General features: G+C 36.8%; 2 protein-coding genes across 2 annotated transcripts; both read left to right on the plus strand.

Moving 5' to 3' along the window:
- Window positions 1–5,932: 5,932 nt before the first annotated feature.
- Window positions 5,933–6,931, plus strand: LOC100473152 (olfactory receptor 4A15). Its single transcript, XM_011216996.2, has one exon. It carries the CDS (start codon window positions 5,960–5,962, stop codon window positions 6,929–6,931), a length of 972 nt encoding a protein of 323 aa, XP_011215298.1. The 5' UTR covers window positions 5,933–5,959.
- Window positions 6,932–13,187: 6,256 nt separating this feature from the next.
- LOC105234536 (olfactory receptor 140-like) lies at window positions 13,188–14,114 on the plus strand. The gene has a single exon (XM_034646213.1). The coding sequence runs from the start codon at window positions 13,188–13,190 to the stop codon at window positions 14,112–14,114; it is 927 nt and encodes a 308-aa protein (XP_034502104.1).
- Window positions 14,115–16,919: the final 2,805 nt, after the last annotated feature.

Raw genomic sequence — 16,919 nt, forward strand, 5'->3', positions numbered from 1 at the left:
TCTACTTGAGAATTTCAAATATTTGCTGATTAATTGAAAATAAAAATTCTTGTTCATGCAACCTTATATTTTTGCTATTAATAAGTGACATGCTCCTTGCTGTTAGATTGCTGTTTTTTTCCCCACTTAATTAACCTGAAGTGATTGTCCAGGAGAAGCCATGAAAATATGGATCATGTGGAAAGCCTCAGTTCTGAAGATCATGAATCCTCAGTGAGTTTAATTTTGAACAAACGCCTTGGAGACAAACTGTTTTAACAATTCAGTGATGTAATTTGTTATTCATTGTTGATTCAGTGCCCCATCATAACTTTCCTTACCTGGAGGAAGGTTTCCCCTTGGGGAATAATGTTGCTGTCAAGAGGGAAAAAAAAAAGCCATTACTCTATTGGGCATGGACCATATTAAAACAGTCATGTGAATACCTTCAGAAATATCCCGAACAATCCAAAATATCGATTTCTTTGATTACTCAGATCTCTGCATTATGGACAAAAAATGCTATTAAAGGTATATTCAATTAATTTGGTCAGTTACACATAATAATGAAGTTTTACATTTGATTTTTGGTACATAATGTCAATGATGGCTTTCAAATTCAATGATTTGTCAATGATATCAACTGTACATTTTTGAAGTCAACTCCGGATAATTCCATAATCCAAACTGCTAAATGTTTATGAAAGTTGAAGATGGTCATGCTTTGTGCAGGCAGAGAGAGAGAAATCCTTATGTGACAAAGGATTTCCGGCTGCAGTGATGCAGCGTGTCCTGACATTTTTTCTGCATCACACTACGGTTGATGTGGTGGCAATCCTGATTCACCTTCGTCCAAATAAGCCGTTATCTCCGAGGACCAAAGGTAGAATTGCAGAAGTGTGGATTTGGAGCAAGTGACCAAAGAGGAAACAGAAAACCCAGGTAACATACTCAGAAAAACTCTTCCTTGCTCTGAGAATAGGGGAAAATAGACCTACTTGCAATAAATTATGTGTCTTTCTTAAGGAACAGGTTTACCACGTGAGCTAAAATATTTATTCCAGATGCTCCGGAAATAAGACAGTAAGTACATGCATTTTCTCTATTTTATAAAATATTACTGAAGTAAGTACAGGGGCAGTAATTTTCTCCAATATTTTGTATTACATTTACTTAAATATATACTGAGAAAAAGAAATCACATCATAACGATACAACTTGACATATATAATAGGTCTTCAAAATAACTTTTTAAGATTGCTTTTATAATTTAAAGAAACCAACAATTATTTATTTTGTATCTCGATATATTGGATAATAGTAAGGATTACTGTAGTCCTTTATAAATTGTTACTTTGTATATAGTATCTTTAAGTGTCTGGTCCCATGTAGACATTTTATTTTGTTGGTATTTTTTTATTAAGGTAAAGTATACATAATAAATTATTGTGTATTCATCACCACCATCCATCTCCAGAACTTCTGTCGTCATCCCACACTGAAACTCTGCACCCATGAAACAATAACACCCCATTTCCTCCTTCCCCTGACCCCTGGTAAACATTGCTGTACTGTGAATATGACTGTTTTTTTATGACTATATTTACCTTATAAAGGGGAAACTATAAAATATTTTCCCTTTTATTTCTGGCTTATTGCATCTAGCATAGTGTCTACAAGCTTTATCCATGTTACAGCATGTATCAGACTTTCTTTCCTTTTTAAGGCTGAATAATATTCTGTTGTCGATGCATACCACACCATATGCATTCATTAGTTTTTGGACCTTTGGATTGTTTCTACCTTTTGGCTACTGTGAATAATGCTGCTATGAACATTGATGAACAAATGACAGTTTGAATCTCTTGTTTTTATTCTTGTGTGTATATACCTCAAATAATAACTGTTTGTTATTTAAATTGATAACCTTTATTACAAAGGGAAACTTAAAACTTACAGTGTGGAAAGCTGAGATCAGAGAAATTTAGTTACTAGTTAGATTCATTGACCTATAGTATGTATACCTTATTAAAAAGTGAATTTTAGTGTCTGTGGAAATGGAATTCATGAATTTTGATAGATATGAGATCTATAGAATCTTAAGAAAATGCCGGTATCTATTCCTATACGGGTAAATTACATGGATATTTTATTTTTAGGGTCTTAAAATATTATGAATAAAATGGGCACGTTGTATTATGTACCCGGTTGACCTCTTATTTATAAAATGAAGACACCTTTGATTAAATTTAGATTTAATGATACATTGCAAACCAGAGAATGAGATGTGGAGAAAGAGACAGGGCAGTTGCACACAGTGATGTGAATTGTAAAGAAAGGACATCTTCTGTAATTGTATATGATAATGACCCGGTCAATCCATCCATCCCTCTGGGAATGCTCCTTTGTGTTATGAGAGAAGATAGTGGACTTTGGGGAAACTCATGTAAAACTAATTATAGAGATGCAGTGCTAAAGTTACATGGGGAAACAAACAACCGTAAATAATATCTTGAATCTACTTAGTGCTTATTACCTGTCAGTTTTTGGAGAGCTTTATTTGCATTATCATATTTAACCTTTAAATCCATCCTATGTGTTAGATGCCATTATGTTTCATCATGCAGATGATGTGAGTAACTAACCCAAGGTCACACAGTTGGTGGTATAGATTCTGAGGCTTAGATTCCAAACCAGAATATAGAACCTGAGATCTCATAAAGTACACTGTGGGCAAGGCCACCCCTGCAAAATTATAAAACAAAACAAAACTCACAAAGACTATATTTAGGATAGGCAATCCACCCTCTCTGATTGTTGTTACTCTGTGTTTGTCCCCCAAATCTGTTCAACCACATTCAGGTTTTAGAGGCAGCATTTTTCCTTTACTATAAAGTAACTGACTTGGGAAATGTGATAGTTTTTTAAGACGTACGTTTTTAAAATTTTAAAATTTTTATTAAAGATTATATTTGTTTATTTGAGAGGGAGAGAGTACATGAGCCCATAAGCACCAGTGGGTAAACACAAGAGGGCAAGCATGAGGGTGGGGGAGAGCAGGGGGAATGGGGAGTCTGGGAGGGCACGAGAGAGGGAGAAGCAGGGTCCTCAATGAGCAGGGAGTCTCCTCTGGGATGATGACCTGAGCTGAAGGCAGATTCTTAACCGACAGATTCATCCAGGCAACCCATAAAATGTATCTTTGTTTTTTATCTGATGATCTGATTAGGTGTTTATTAGGACATCAAAATTTTTGCTGCATCATTTTCATGGTCACTGCTCAATCATTAAAAAAAAGCACTTGTTTATGTGGGGAACAGTTTTACTATACAGACTATTAAATAGAAACATTCAGATATGTATTGTGATCGTATGTTTCAAAAACATCTGGACTGAAATTCAAAATTTCGAAGTCTATAATTTCCCATATCCTGCTGATCTGAAAGTCTTTCCCAGTGTTTTACACCTTGCATACTATATACCTGGGTTGTTTTTCTGCCTTATGTTGTTGAATTTGTCATAATGTAGATCTTAATTTATCATATTTTAATTCATATTGTGGGATAGCTATCATAGATTTAAGTTTTTGGAGCATTTGTTAGTGATTTATTTGTTCTCTTTGAATGTGTTAAGAAATTTGAGGTATCTCATTAAGTTGGAAGCAGATATATTTATTTAAAAAAATACTGTATTGGTAAAGTATAGAATTTTGTATCATTCTGAGTCAAATCACTAGTTTTCAACAGTCTAGAGTAATAATTATGTTCATAAGCACATTTTTAATAGTCAAATATTTATTCACCCCTTAAAATGCATATGGCACACATATAGATTCTGGTGATACCAATATTAAAAAGATGTGTTTACTCTCTTGGCAGATCTAAGAGATGACTGGGGAAAACACAGCTATAAACAAATGTGTGCTCCGGGCAAAGGTTTGGACCCTCGTACTGGAAGTCGTCTTTTGAATGCTCAGATAACCCCTATGCATTGTGAGTATTTGCCATTATAAATGTAGACATAGCTTCGTAACTGTGAGTGAAGATATTTAATTATGTACGTATGCAATGAATTGCTGGAAGCCTCAGAGATGGAACTCCTTTAAGCAGCTCGTCTCTTCTGATGTATCTTAAGGTTCAGAATTTGGTTTTCTGGAAATATAAAAATTCCAAGGGGCAGGTCCTGGTACTGATGCTAGGTTACCCTCCAGTCTAATTTTGGATTGAAAACTCAGGAAATCTGAAATTCCTCTACTTCCAATTCAGCTCCCCCAAACCAAACTCAATCAATTTCAAAGCCTATTTCATTCAGTTTATGGTCTTTGCTGGTTCCTATCTGCCTTTTCTGTTTTCTTTCATTTTCTCTTCCTTACCTTTTTATTCCTTACCTTTTAATCTCCTTTCCTTCACAAATGATGGCTTACAAATGTAGATGTTATAATGGGGCACATTTAAAATAGTTCTGCCAAAACAAAGATGCACACATTACACGTACAATTGGCCCTGGATTGTAACTGATAGGCCTCATGGATAATTTATTTTCCTCAAGTGAGACGGAATGTCTTGTATTCCACACAGACTCAGATAATCAAGAACTAACAAAATGAACAAAATATCTGATGTAATCTATTTATCCCTTTAATAATCACACATGCTAATTCACCCTGAGTATTATAAAGATGGTCTACCAGCAAGTGCTACCATGTCATTTAAGATAAAGTTTTCAATGACTAGAATTTAGAAACTCATACATCTGGGAAGATTATAACCTTTCCAATGAGAACATGAGTTTGGAATGTGATTTTCCCAAGATGACTGAACAAAATCAATTAACATTTTGAGAATTTTAGTAGAGAATTCTTGCTACTATACCATGATTCTGCCTAAAATCTTTATGTTGGCATTCTGAATTGAGCTCAGTTAGCAATAATCAATTCTAAGCAGTTTTGGAATGTAGGAAAAATGTCTATGTAGTACCCATTTACTTAGATTTGTACTGTCCATTTTTCTCCTCTATAACCTAGGTTGTAATAAATGCCAATTTCATTTGTGTGCATATGTATGTGTGTCTGTGTGTGTATTTTCAAACAAAATGTTGCTTTCATTGTACTTTCATGAGTGGGAAGAATTTATTTTTTTAAAAATTTTATTTATTTATTAGAGAGAGAGAGAGAAAGAGAGAGAGAGGTAGCATAAGCAGGGAAAGTGGGAGAGGGAGAAGCAGACTCCCTGATGAGCAGGGAGTGGATGTGGGACTGAATCCCTGGACTTTGGGATCATGACCTGGGCTGATGGCAGATGCTTAACCGACTGAGCCGCCCAGGTGCCCCAGGGAAGAATTTAATATACTGATCTCTTCACAGTTGGTTTCTTACATGTTTAAAATTCAGCTGAATTAAATAAAGTTTAATAAGCATTTAAGGGGCACTCATGGTGTGTCTGGTTCTTTCACTGCTGCAGGTGACATATTTTTCAATATTTGGAGCTCACAGTGAAGTAACTCGAAAGGCAGTTATCTAAATGTCAGATTATCATTTTATGCTCCATGCACTAAGTATTATTATGTAAATAAGGCTATTAGAGATGAGATTGTTTTCATGGTCCATCTCAGAAGGCCAAAAAGCATTCAAGAAGAGAAGAAATGACATATAAAGTAAAAAATGAAGTCTTTGTGAGCAAGATTCTGGAGAAAGCTGCTTCCTGGTTGTTTGGTAGGTCATGTCACAGATATGCCCATTTGCATGTACCTTCCAGGTAGAAAACTGGTCTCCTCATTGTAGTTGATACAAGAAATTTGTGGAAATGAAAGCAGAAATAGTGGGTGGCTATTCTAAACTCTCACCCTGTGTGAGAAAGTCACCCTGTGTGAGGCCCTGTGGGGCAAACGTGGTTGAGTTAGGCAGCTGTTTTTGACATAAAGCTTGCAATCCTCTCAAATTCATTATGGCCCTTTTGTTTGCAGCCTCTGACACCTGAGTTCAATGCCTTCTGAAGAATATATGGGAAATAGAAACAATGTGACAGAGTTTGTCCTCCTGGGGCTCACACAGGACCCAGAGGGGCAAAAAGTTCTATTTGTCCTGTTCTTATTCATCTATATTGTGACAATAGTGGGCAATCTTCTTATCATGGTAACCATTATGGCCAGCCGGTCACTGGGTTCTCCCATGTACTTTTTCCTGGCTTATTTATCATTTATAGATGCTATCTATTCTACTGTCTTTGCTCCCAAGATGATTGTAGACTTGCTCTATGAGAAGAAGACTATTTCCTTCCAGGCTTGTATGACTCAAGTCTTTCTAGATCACTTATTTGCTGGTGCTGAAGTCATTCTTCTGGTGGTGATGGCCTATGACCGACATGTAGCCATTTGTAAACCACTTCATTATCTAATCATCATGAATCAGAGGACATGTGTTCTTATGCTGCTAGTGGCATGGGCTGGAGGCTTTATGCACTCATTGGTTCAATTTCTCTTTATTTATCAGCTCCCTTTCTGTGGCCCCAATGTCATTGACAACTTTGTGTGTGATATGTATCCCTTATTGAAACTTGCTTGCACCAATACCTACCTCATTGGAATTTCTATGATAGCTAATGGAGGAGCCATTTGCACTGGTATCTTCTTCATTCTCTTAGTTTCCTATGGGGTCATATTACATTCCCTTAAGAGTCATGGTTTGGATGGGAAACACAAAGCCTTCCACACCTGTGCATCCCATATAACTCTAGTCATTTTATTCTTTGTTCCCTGTATCTTCCTGTATGCAAGGCCTAATTCTACCTTTCCTATTGATAAGTTCATGACTGTGGTTTTAACATTCATAACTCCCATGCTGAACCCCTTAATCTACACCCTGAGAAATGCAGAAATAAAAAATGCCATGTGGAAACTTTGGAGTAAAAATGTGACCTTAGTTGGCAGAGGGTTGTATTGCTCATGCAGAAATTGATGTTCATTCTTTCACAGAATCAAAGACCACTCTCACTATCAGTGAGTACATCTTAAAAATCATCTCCTTTGGGTTAGTTAGCTTATTTACTCTGAAACAGCTATATAAATTGATCTTTATCTAAATGGCATATGTTATAACCCTTAGAGAGCAAGAGAATTGTGTAAATTTAATCCCTGATATATGGAATCATGCGAATCATATGAGTCAAGATTCTTCAGTAGGCAACAATTTTTTCGTTTTATTCCAAGTCCTTGTTTATTCCAAGTTCTTCTTGTGGGGTATGGTACCTCCATGGTACATAAAAATATGACCTAATAAAACTTGTTCCCTTTTAGTCCAAGAGAGAGAAAATTTAAAATTAAAAATTCACATTGTTAAAAAAAAAAAGCTTACTTTAACAGTAAAAATAAATGTCCTGGTCAAATTAATTATTTTGAAATTTCACAGCACGTATTCATTGTTGAGGATAGATCTATGAGAAGTCAACTTTATTAGCTTTATACTGTGCTGGTAGCATATCGCTGATTTTGCTTATCTTAATTAAGTTTTAGATAGAAAAATTAAATTGTTCAACCCATTGTGTACATCTGGATCAAATGACCTCTTTTTAAATTGTAATAAATGTTAAACATTCTGGGAATATGTTTTATGTATGAATGCCTTTCTCATTCTCTGTAAACTTTGTGTTCTTGACTTAAGTAATAAGTCAGAGGTGACTTTTCTCTTTACAATTTCTCTATAGAAATTTTGAAGGTTGATGACTGTACTACAAAGATCATTTTTGAAGGCGCTGGCATCACACATTACCTTGTTGAGAGGTCAACTTACAACACAGATTGGATATGAAGTTGGTATTTTTTTGCCCTCATCATTCTTTCAATTTATAATTGGATCCAGTTAGTGTATTTATCAATATTAATGCTTCCATTTATTTAACGTGTATTGAATAAATGCCAGCCATGAACTTTTGTTTATTCTTCAGTGAAGGAAATAAAAAGTAACCTAGATATTTTAATCAGAAAGAAATCCAACATAGTGGATTAAATACTTCAGAAAGACCAGAATTGGAGGAGCTGACTGGTGTGAATGCAGTTGGGATCAAGGATTCACCACCTAAGCTGATATGTAGAGATGAGGAAGCTGGACTCAGAATGAAAGATCTGTGCATATACTTCTCAAAGTCCTTCCCTGTCCTGATTTTTAAAATAAAAATTTTAAAAAAATTTTAAAGTTTTGCTTCTTACATTTACATCTTTAACCCCTATATGTTATAAATTTTCAGGGATGGTATGAGATAGAAATATACTTTCCTTTTTATCATAAGAATAAATTTTCCCAGCACATTTATTGAATAATCATTGAATTTCTCACTACCCTGCAACACCTCTACTTTTATATATAAAATATCTATATATCTATCCTTTATTTTTTAAAATATTTTATTTATTTATTTGATAGAAAGAGAGCCAGAGAGAGAGGGAACACAAGCAGGCGGAGTGGGAGAGGAAGAAGCAGGCTCCCAGTGGAAAAGCCTGATGTGGGGCTCTATCCCATAATGCCAGGATTACGCCCTGAGCTGAAGGCAGACGTTTAATGACTGAGACACCCAGGCGCCCCATATATATCTATTTTTCTATTTCTTGGCTTTCTATATTGTTCAATTAGTTGATCCATGAAATAATACAGTATCTAAAGTGCTGCAATGTTTCAGATACTATTGCAATATAAGAAACCACCCCAATATTTAGTAGCTGAAAATACCAGCAATCACTTTATCATTTCAGATGGTTTCAGTGGGTCAGGAATTTGGGAGCATTCCTGTGGGGTACTTCTGGTTCAGGGCCTCTTGTGAGGTTGCAGAAAGAAATTGGCTGAGCCTGAGGCCAACTGAAGAGTTTTCTTTACTCACGCGCCTTGTACCTGGACTTTCAAGGCTTGAATAGTGGGGGCTATAACAACTGGTACTCCTTGAGATCATAAGGGTGGGGCCCTAATCTGATAGAACTGGTGCCCTTATTAGGAGAGGAAGGGGCATAGAGTCCTCTTTCTTAAATGTGTGCACAGAGGAGAGGCCACGTGAGGATAGTGTGAGAAGGGGGACCATCTACAAACCCAGAAAAGAGGCCTCACCAGAAATCCCCCTCTTGCCACCTTGATCTTGGACTTCCAGCCTCCAGGAATGTGGGAAAAATCAATGTTTGTTTAACCTTCCCAGTCTGTAGAATTTTGTTATGACAGCCAAAGCAGATTTATGGTGATGATGTTGATAAATAATCTAGATTTGGTGAATAAAGGCCTGAGTTGAATCACCATAAGTCAATTCAGGAAGGTCATAGTTCCTTATCAAATCATCATATGTAAGTAATTTCTAAAGCTAGAAATTTTTGAATGAAGGAATCATCAGTTATCCTTGAATAGTCTGTGATATCACCACAAACAGGGGGTGTCTATCTTCATCCTAACCTTTCTCTAAGACATCTGAGACCATTTGCTAGGGTAACTGTGCCCTGGAAAGAGAAATTTTCAAACATTTCTGGAGATTTCTGGAAATATGTTGCAAACTAGTGCTCATTCCTATGGTCTAGTGGTCAGAAAGCAGATCAAAGGTGAAAGAAGGAGCAAAGCTATTGCAATGGCCCAGTTCTGCATATATTGTTAGACTTCCATGTGTTCTACAGGAATACATTTCTGTTTTGGGTCCCTGATCACTGGAGTATAGTTTCATGGAATGAAAGAAGGACTGAATAGAAGTATTTAAAACTAATCTTTCTTTCCCAAATATTCTTAAAGATTTTATTTATTTATTTGTCAGAGAGAGAGAGAGAGAGAGAGATAATAAGCAGGGGGAACAGCAGGCAGTGGGAGAAGCAGGCTCCCGCTGAGCAGGGAGCCCAATGCGGGATGAGATCCCAGGACGCTGGGATCAGGACCTGAGCCAAAGGCAGACTCTTAACGGACTGAGCCACCCAGGCGTCACTCTTTCCAAAATATTAAGCAAAAAGTGGTACCATATTTTTGGGCTACCAAAGAGATTTGATATAGGGAGTGAGTTTTACCAACTTCCCACTTAATTTACTTGCTTGGTTTGGGAACAAAATGGAGAGACAGGCTAAACCTGTTTGGAAAGTGGAAGCTTAAAATAAAATCTGGTATCATTAATATTTGCTTTTTGTGATTTGTTTTTATACAGGAAAATCCTGTAGAGTCAAAAGGATGTATTTGGTTATGGTCTCTCAACATCCTCATTTCCCTAGACAGGTCTCACTTGGAAAACAATAAGGCTCACTGAAGTAATTATAAAGACCAATTAGGCAAGCAAAACAATGTCTTTTGTTTGGATTACTCTGCAATAAGTGAGAATATCAGCTATTCCATGCAGGAAAAAGATAAATATTTTGGGATTTAAGAAACCTAAATTTGTATCCTTAATTTTTCACCATCAGACCTAAATTTTTATCCTGAATTTGTCACCATCTGAATGTATAATGTGCCAATATTATAATGGGATTTAAACTATCACTTAATGTACACAACGATATTTAAAAATTATCACCATGAATGATAGATCAATCAAAAAACACAAAATATTATAATGAAAAATTTAAAAACCAGATTTTTATCCCCCTAAATGTTTAATTTATACAATACCAAATATGGAAACTGTATTAAACTCATTTTTTATCAAACATACAAATTCATAAGTGGTTGACTTGGTTTTTTTGCTCTTGTCATGGAGTTTTGTCTTACACAGACTAAATGAAGGAATTAAACATTAAAGATGAATGCTATAAAACTTCTCCTCTGATGTTCAGTTACATGAAATAATTGTGTTGTTGGCAAGATCTAGTAATGATGGTGACATACCCCTGAGGTCTAATTAGGCACAGCCAAGAAACTTCACAGAATGTGCCTACCAACAGGGTACACGGTCATGCCTGTGAGGCTCGAGAGAAAGTTGCCATTTATAAATCGAACAAAGACACTTAATGGAGCTGGGTGAGTTGGTATTTTCAATCTTTAAACCTCATTTATTTCTGGGTGAACTAGCAGCTGCCTGGAACCCTGGCCATGAAGCTATGCCAGACAAGTTCATAGGTGAGATAAATTTGTTTTCCCAGAAAAATCATACAATTACAGAATCTTAGGTTTAAATGCATCTTACAGATCATATAATCACCTCACACTCCACAGATATGAGGGTTAAATCTCTTCAGGAGGTCAAGCATCACAATAAACAAAATCAACCACATACCACTAATTTAGAAGTAAAAATATTTTGGGGTCTTTTTTCTTATTGATAAATATTTCAATTAGTTAGAATCATGTTATATATTCAAATTTGCATCCAAACCTTCACCCACCTATTATTACGACATAATAACTCTCCTTTGGCATTGTGCAATTTTTAAAAACATCTCTAAAAACAACACATTATTCAAAGTGGGGCACTATATTTTACTTATCTGTTTCTCTAATGTTGGACATATATGCAGTTTCTAATTTTGCACAGCTCTTAATAATTATGTTGAACAGATATGTACATAATGATTTTTCTCTTTTAAAAATATTTTTTTCCTTTGGGTTTTATTCCTAGAAACAATATTGATAACCCTGACAGTTTTGAGGAACGCCGATCCAATATTTTGTTCCAGGTACTTTTTTTTTTTAAAGATTTTATTTATTTATTCGACAGAGATAGAGACAGCCAGTGAGAGAGGGAACACAAGCAGGGGGAGTGGGAGAGGAAGAAGCAGGCTCATAGCGGAGGAGCCCGATGCGGGGCTCGATCCCATAACACTGGGATCACGCCCTGAGCTGAAGGCAGACGCTTAACTGCTGTGCCACCCAGGCGCCCCTTCATAGCTATTTCTAAATCACCCATTACATCTTATTCTTTTTTAAAAAATTTTTTACTATGTTATGTTAGTCACCATGCAGTACATCCTTAGTTTTCGATGTAGTGTTCTTTCTGTTCTCCACATTAAATTTCTATTTTTAAAACTTTTAAAATAAGGGTTTCCTTTGCTTGATAGATCCTCATGTATTGAACACCCATCCAGGAGTTTTTATCCTGTTCTACTGAAGCTGTCCCTTTACTGAATGTGGTTATGTTAAATTGTATGTGGGACAGAATGTTGAAGAATAAAAAATATCAACTAATGAACACTCTAAATATCTTGAAAGTAAAATGACCCAGGAATATATTCTTTCCTAGAAGCAATTAATATTTTTCATATTCACCCTATAAATTGTGTCAGAAACTATTAAACTAGAATGCAGATTTTTTCTTCAGAAGGTTATTTATGTTTCTCATAGAGAGTAAAAACAGAGTGGGAGGACAAGAGTGCTTGGATACCTGGGTTTATGGGTTGGGGAGGTGAGTGCATTCTTACCCGTGGAGTTGCAGGAAGTGTGGCAATTCACCAAGCATTTATTCATTACCTAACAGGCACCAGACACTGCAGACTTTGTGCCAGATACCGTGGTAGGCACAGTGAAGAAACACAGGCACAATATATATGTCATGGTAGGTACCAGGGAGGGCGTGTCACCGATGACTTGTATATTTCCCATTTTATTTTATTTATTTGTTTTTTTAATAATTTTTATTTTGTTATATTAGTCACCATACAGTACATCCCCAGTTTTTGATGCAATGTTCCATGATTCATTATTTGCGTATAACACCCAGTGCACTATGCAATATGTGCCCTCCTTAATACCCATCACCAGCCTATCCCAATCCCCCATATTTCCTGTTTTAAACCACCTGCTTATGACGGACACTTATTGACCATGTCTTTCTTTCCACAATGAGAGCTGAGGGTTCGAATATAAATTCCCTTTACAAAATACATGTGAGAGTTTACAATCTGGAAGCTCACAGACACAGGATGGCTCAGAATCATGGGACACTGAGACTACTTAGCAAAGTCATGTAGAGTTGGAACCAGGAAAATCCAAATCTCATGTTTATAGCCCAGTGTTTTCTCAGTAAATTTACATATCACAGGTTGTGCTATGGGTGTTCATAGGTGGCAGGTATGAGGTATCTGAGGAGATGGAAAGCACTGTGGAGGAAGTAAGAAAGAACTGAAACAAATGTTGAAGCAAGGAGTGGCCAGGACATGCTCCACAGTTAGTCACTGTTTTTGTACAATGAAATTCAGACTACAATCCTTTCATGGATAATAGGTATCTTTCTTTATCCCTTTTAGGGGAATTCAGGCCCCAGAAAAGTGTTACTTCCTGAATGGATCGCCTCACACCTCCCAACAATGTGACTGGATTTATTCTCTTGGGACTCACACAGAATCCACACTTGCAGAAAATACTCTTCGCGGTCTTCTTGTTCATTTTTCTGTTTACTGTGCTGGCCAATCTTCTCATTGTCATTACCATCTCCCTCAGCCCCACACTTTCAGCTCCCATGTATTTCTTTCTCACTTACTTGTCCTTTATAGATGCCTCCTACACCTCTGTGACCAACCCCAAAATGATCATTGACCTGCTGTACCAGAGGAGAACCATCTCCTTGGGTGGCTGCCTGACTCAGCTTTTCGTGGAGCACTTCCTGGGAGGATCAGAGATCATCCTTCTCATTGTCATGGCCTACAATCGCTATGTAGCCATCTGCAAGCCCCTGCACTACACGACCATCATGCAACAGGGTCTCTGCCACCTCCTGGTGGTGGTGGCCTGGATAGGGGGCATCCTGCATGCCACCGTGCAGATTCTTTTCATGATCAGCTTGCCCTTCTGTGGTCCCAATGTCATTGACCACTTCATGTGTGATCTCTTCCCTCTGCTGAAACTTGCCTGCAGTGACACCTACATGTTGGGAATGGTGGTGGCAGCCAACAGTGGAGCCATGTGTTTGCTCATTTTTTCCATGCTACTCACCTCCTACATAGTCATCCTTAGCTCCCTGAAATCCCATGGCTCTGAAGGTCGGCACAAAGCCCTCTCAACATGTGGCTCCCACTTTACTGTAGTTGTACTCTTTTTTGTGCCTTGCATATTCACCTACATGCGTCCTGTGGTCACCTACCCTGTGGACAAATTGGTGTCTGTGTTCTTTGCAATCCTCACTCCCATGTTAAATCCTATCATTTACACAGTGAGAAACACTGAGGTGAAAAATGCCATGAGGAGTCTATTGAAGAGGTGGATAACTTAGGCTATTCCTAATGCCAACGAAGGGATGGTGTATATAAATAGGGAGGATTATATCTGTCACACAGTGTGAAAGAGAATGGATAAATTTTGCAGATCACTGACTGAAAAAAAAGTCCCACATACTAACATTGATTAAGCACTTGACAGTGGCTAGGCCCTTTGATTGGTGCTTTTGTTAGTTTTTGATATACTTTACCAAAGCCTCAATGTTCATAGATTCAGGAAAAGAATAGAAAGAACAACTATAAATCCCTAGTTTGGTTATTCTAGAGGATGTTTTTCTCCAGAATCCTATACTACTTTATTAAATTTTTCATAAGTACAGTACTTGGATGAAATTGTTTTTTTCCATGCGACTTTTTTTTTTCACCTATGCTAAAGCAAACAAGAGAATAGAAATTCTTAGGTAGGTATATGTGGAGGGGACAGTTGAGGAGTGAAAAAGTGACTGCTGATTTTTTTTTAGCCCTAGAATGTGCAAAAGGAAGGACACCTACAAAAGGACAAGAACAATTCATAACCTCTTTCTAGTTTGGGGCTTTTCTTGGCACAAAAAATAAACCAGAGATTTTGAAATTACTCTCAACTTGGTCTTATTTTTTTTTAAATGTCTTTATGACTCAAAGTTTTTTTACTATAAGGAAAATTTTTTATTTTTCCTTACCAAATCTTGAGCCATTTGACGCAACAACACTAAAGATTGTTTTATTTAACCTCAACAATAGGGCATATGATTAGGTTCTAAAGCTTTTGCTCCGAGGAGTGATACATACATTTATATTAAAGGAACATTCTATTATTTGTCCGGCATATTCACCTCAGGTGATTTATCCACGTGCACAATTTGTAATTCCAATATTACTGTCCTCATTTTACAGAGAAGCAAATAGGTAATGAGAGAGGTTTACTAAATCACTTGCCTCAGGTCACATGTCTATGAGTATCAGCAACAAAATTCAAATCCAGGTCTTCCAGATCTCAGTCCTACTTTCTTTCAAATAAAACACACTTGCCTGAAATATTTATGTCTATAGGTAAGAAATTTTTTGTCCATCTTATGATTCCTTTTGTCCTTTAAGAAAGATGGTGTCAAATTTGCTGTAGTCTTTTCTCACATGTAGAGACATATTTAAGCAACCATGCTCCTCTGCGCGCATGGAAAAGATCAGGACATTCTACATAACTACATTACAGTTTATGAGACTCTGAAAATAACCCTCCAACATGTGTTACTTCTAACAAATACCCCTTTCTCATACTCACTGGTCATCTGGAGCTGTTTCTTAATTGACCATATATGAATGCCAGAGCATGGTATACCCGTTCTTGGGGATGGCTGCATATCCTAGCTTATGCATGGCTGTCTCAAATCATAAGACATAGAAACTTTTCCCAGTATGTCTAGACCTGGAAGATAAATTAACATCTATTAAAAATGATCAAGTTTGCATTTACTGTGAGAATTAAACATTTCAACAGAATCTAGTCGAAATAATGTATGGTTTATTTTGACAATTAGATAGGAGATAAGGGTAAGCCAGATGTAAGGATAGGAAAAGTATTGAGTAAATATTGTTTCTACTTTAAGATAAAAGGAAAGATATGAAGATGGAAGCAATGGCCAACAATTGTGTCTTAGGGGTATCTGATGTGAGAAGATTAAAGAGAAACACATTATAAATTGTCAACAGCAAAGTTGGAAGGTATAAGAACTGAAAGGAGAACTGTAAGGCAGTCTGATGTTCTCAGTAGATAGAGTCTTGGCTGGTTTGGGAACAATTTTAAGGAATGTTAAGATATTCCTTTGCAAAGAATCTTATTATCAAGATTCTCTCAAGAAGGCCAAATGCCATCTGATTATTTCTGATACTTAAAACAACATGGAAGTAAGTATATTTACTCTGAAAAATTGATAAGATGAAATATTTGGATCTGTTGTACAAGGATACCTTGGTTTATATGGACTTTAATTAATAAATTAATTATTTTTAGAGAGAGAGATCAAACAGGTGTGTGCCTGTGGGATTTGGGGGGAGGGGCAGAGGGAGAGGAAGAGAATTTTTTTTAATAACAATTTTTTTATTATGTTATGTTAGTCACCATACAGTATATACTTAGTTTTTGATGTAGTGTTCCATGATTCATTGTTTGCGTATAACACCCAGTGCTCCGTGCAATACATGCCCTCCTTAATACCCATCACAGCCTATCCTGTTCTCCCACCCTCCTCCCCTCTGAAGCCCTCAGTTTGTTTCCCAGAGTCCATAGTCTCTCATGGTTCATTTCCCNTGGTTCATTCCCCCTTCTGTTTACCCCTCTTTCATTCTTCCCTTCCTTCTCCTAATGATCTTCCTGCTCTTTCTTATGTTCCATAAATGAGTGAAACCATATGATAATTGTGTTTCTCTGCTTGACTTATTTCACTCAGCATAATCTCCTCCAGTCCCATCCATGTTGCTGCAAATGTTCGGTAATCATTCTTTCTGATGGCTCAGTAGTGTTTCATTGTATATATGGACCACATCTTCTTAATCCAGTCATCTGTTAAAGGGCATTTCGGCTCCTTCCACAATTTAGCTATTGTGGACAATGCTGTTATGAACATTGGGGCGCATATGGCTCTTCTATTCACTATGTCTATATATTTGGGGTAAATACCCAGTGGTGCAATTGCTGGGTCATAGGGTAGCTCTATTTTTAACTTTTTAAGGGACCTCCACACTGTTTTCCAAAGTGGCTGTACCAACTGGCATTCCCACCAACAGTGTAAGAGGGTTCCCCTTTCTCCACATCCTCTCCAACATTT

The sequence above is a fragment of the Ailuropoda melanoleuca genome, chromosome 16 (genome assembly GCF_002007445.2).
Source record: "Ailuropoda melanoleuca isolate Jingjing chromosome 16, ASM200744v2, whole genome shotgun sequence".
In the NCBI taxonomy this organism is placed as follows: Eukaryota; Metazoa; Chordata; class Mammalia; order Carnivora; family Ursidae; genus Ailuropoda; species Ailuropoda melanoleuca.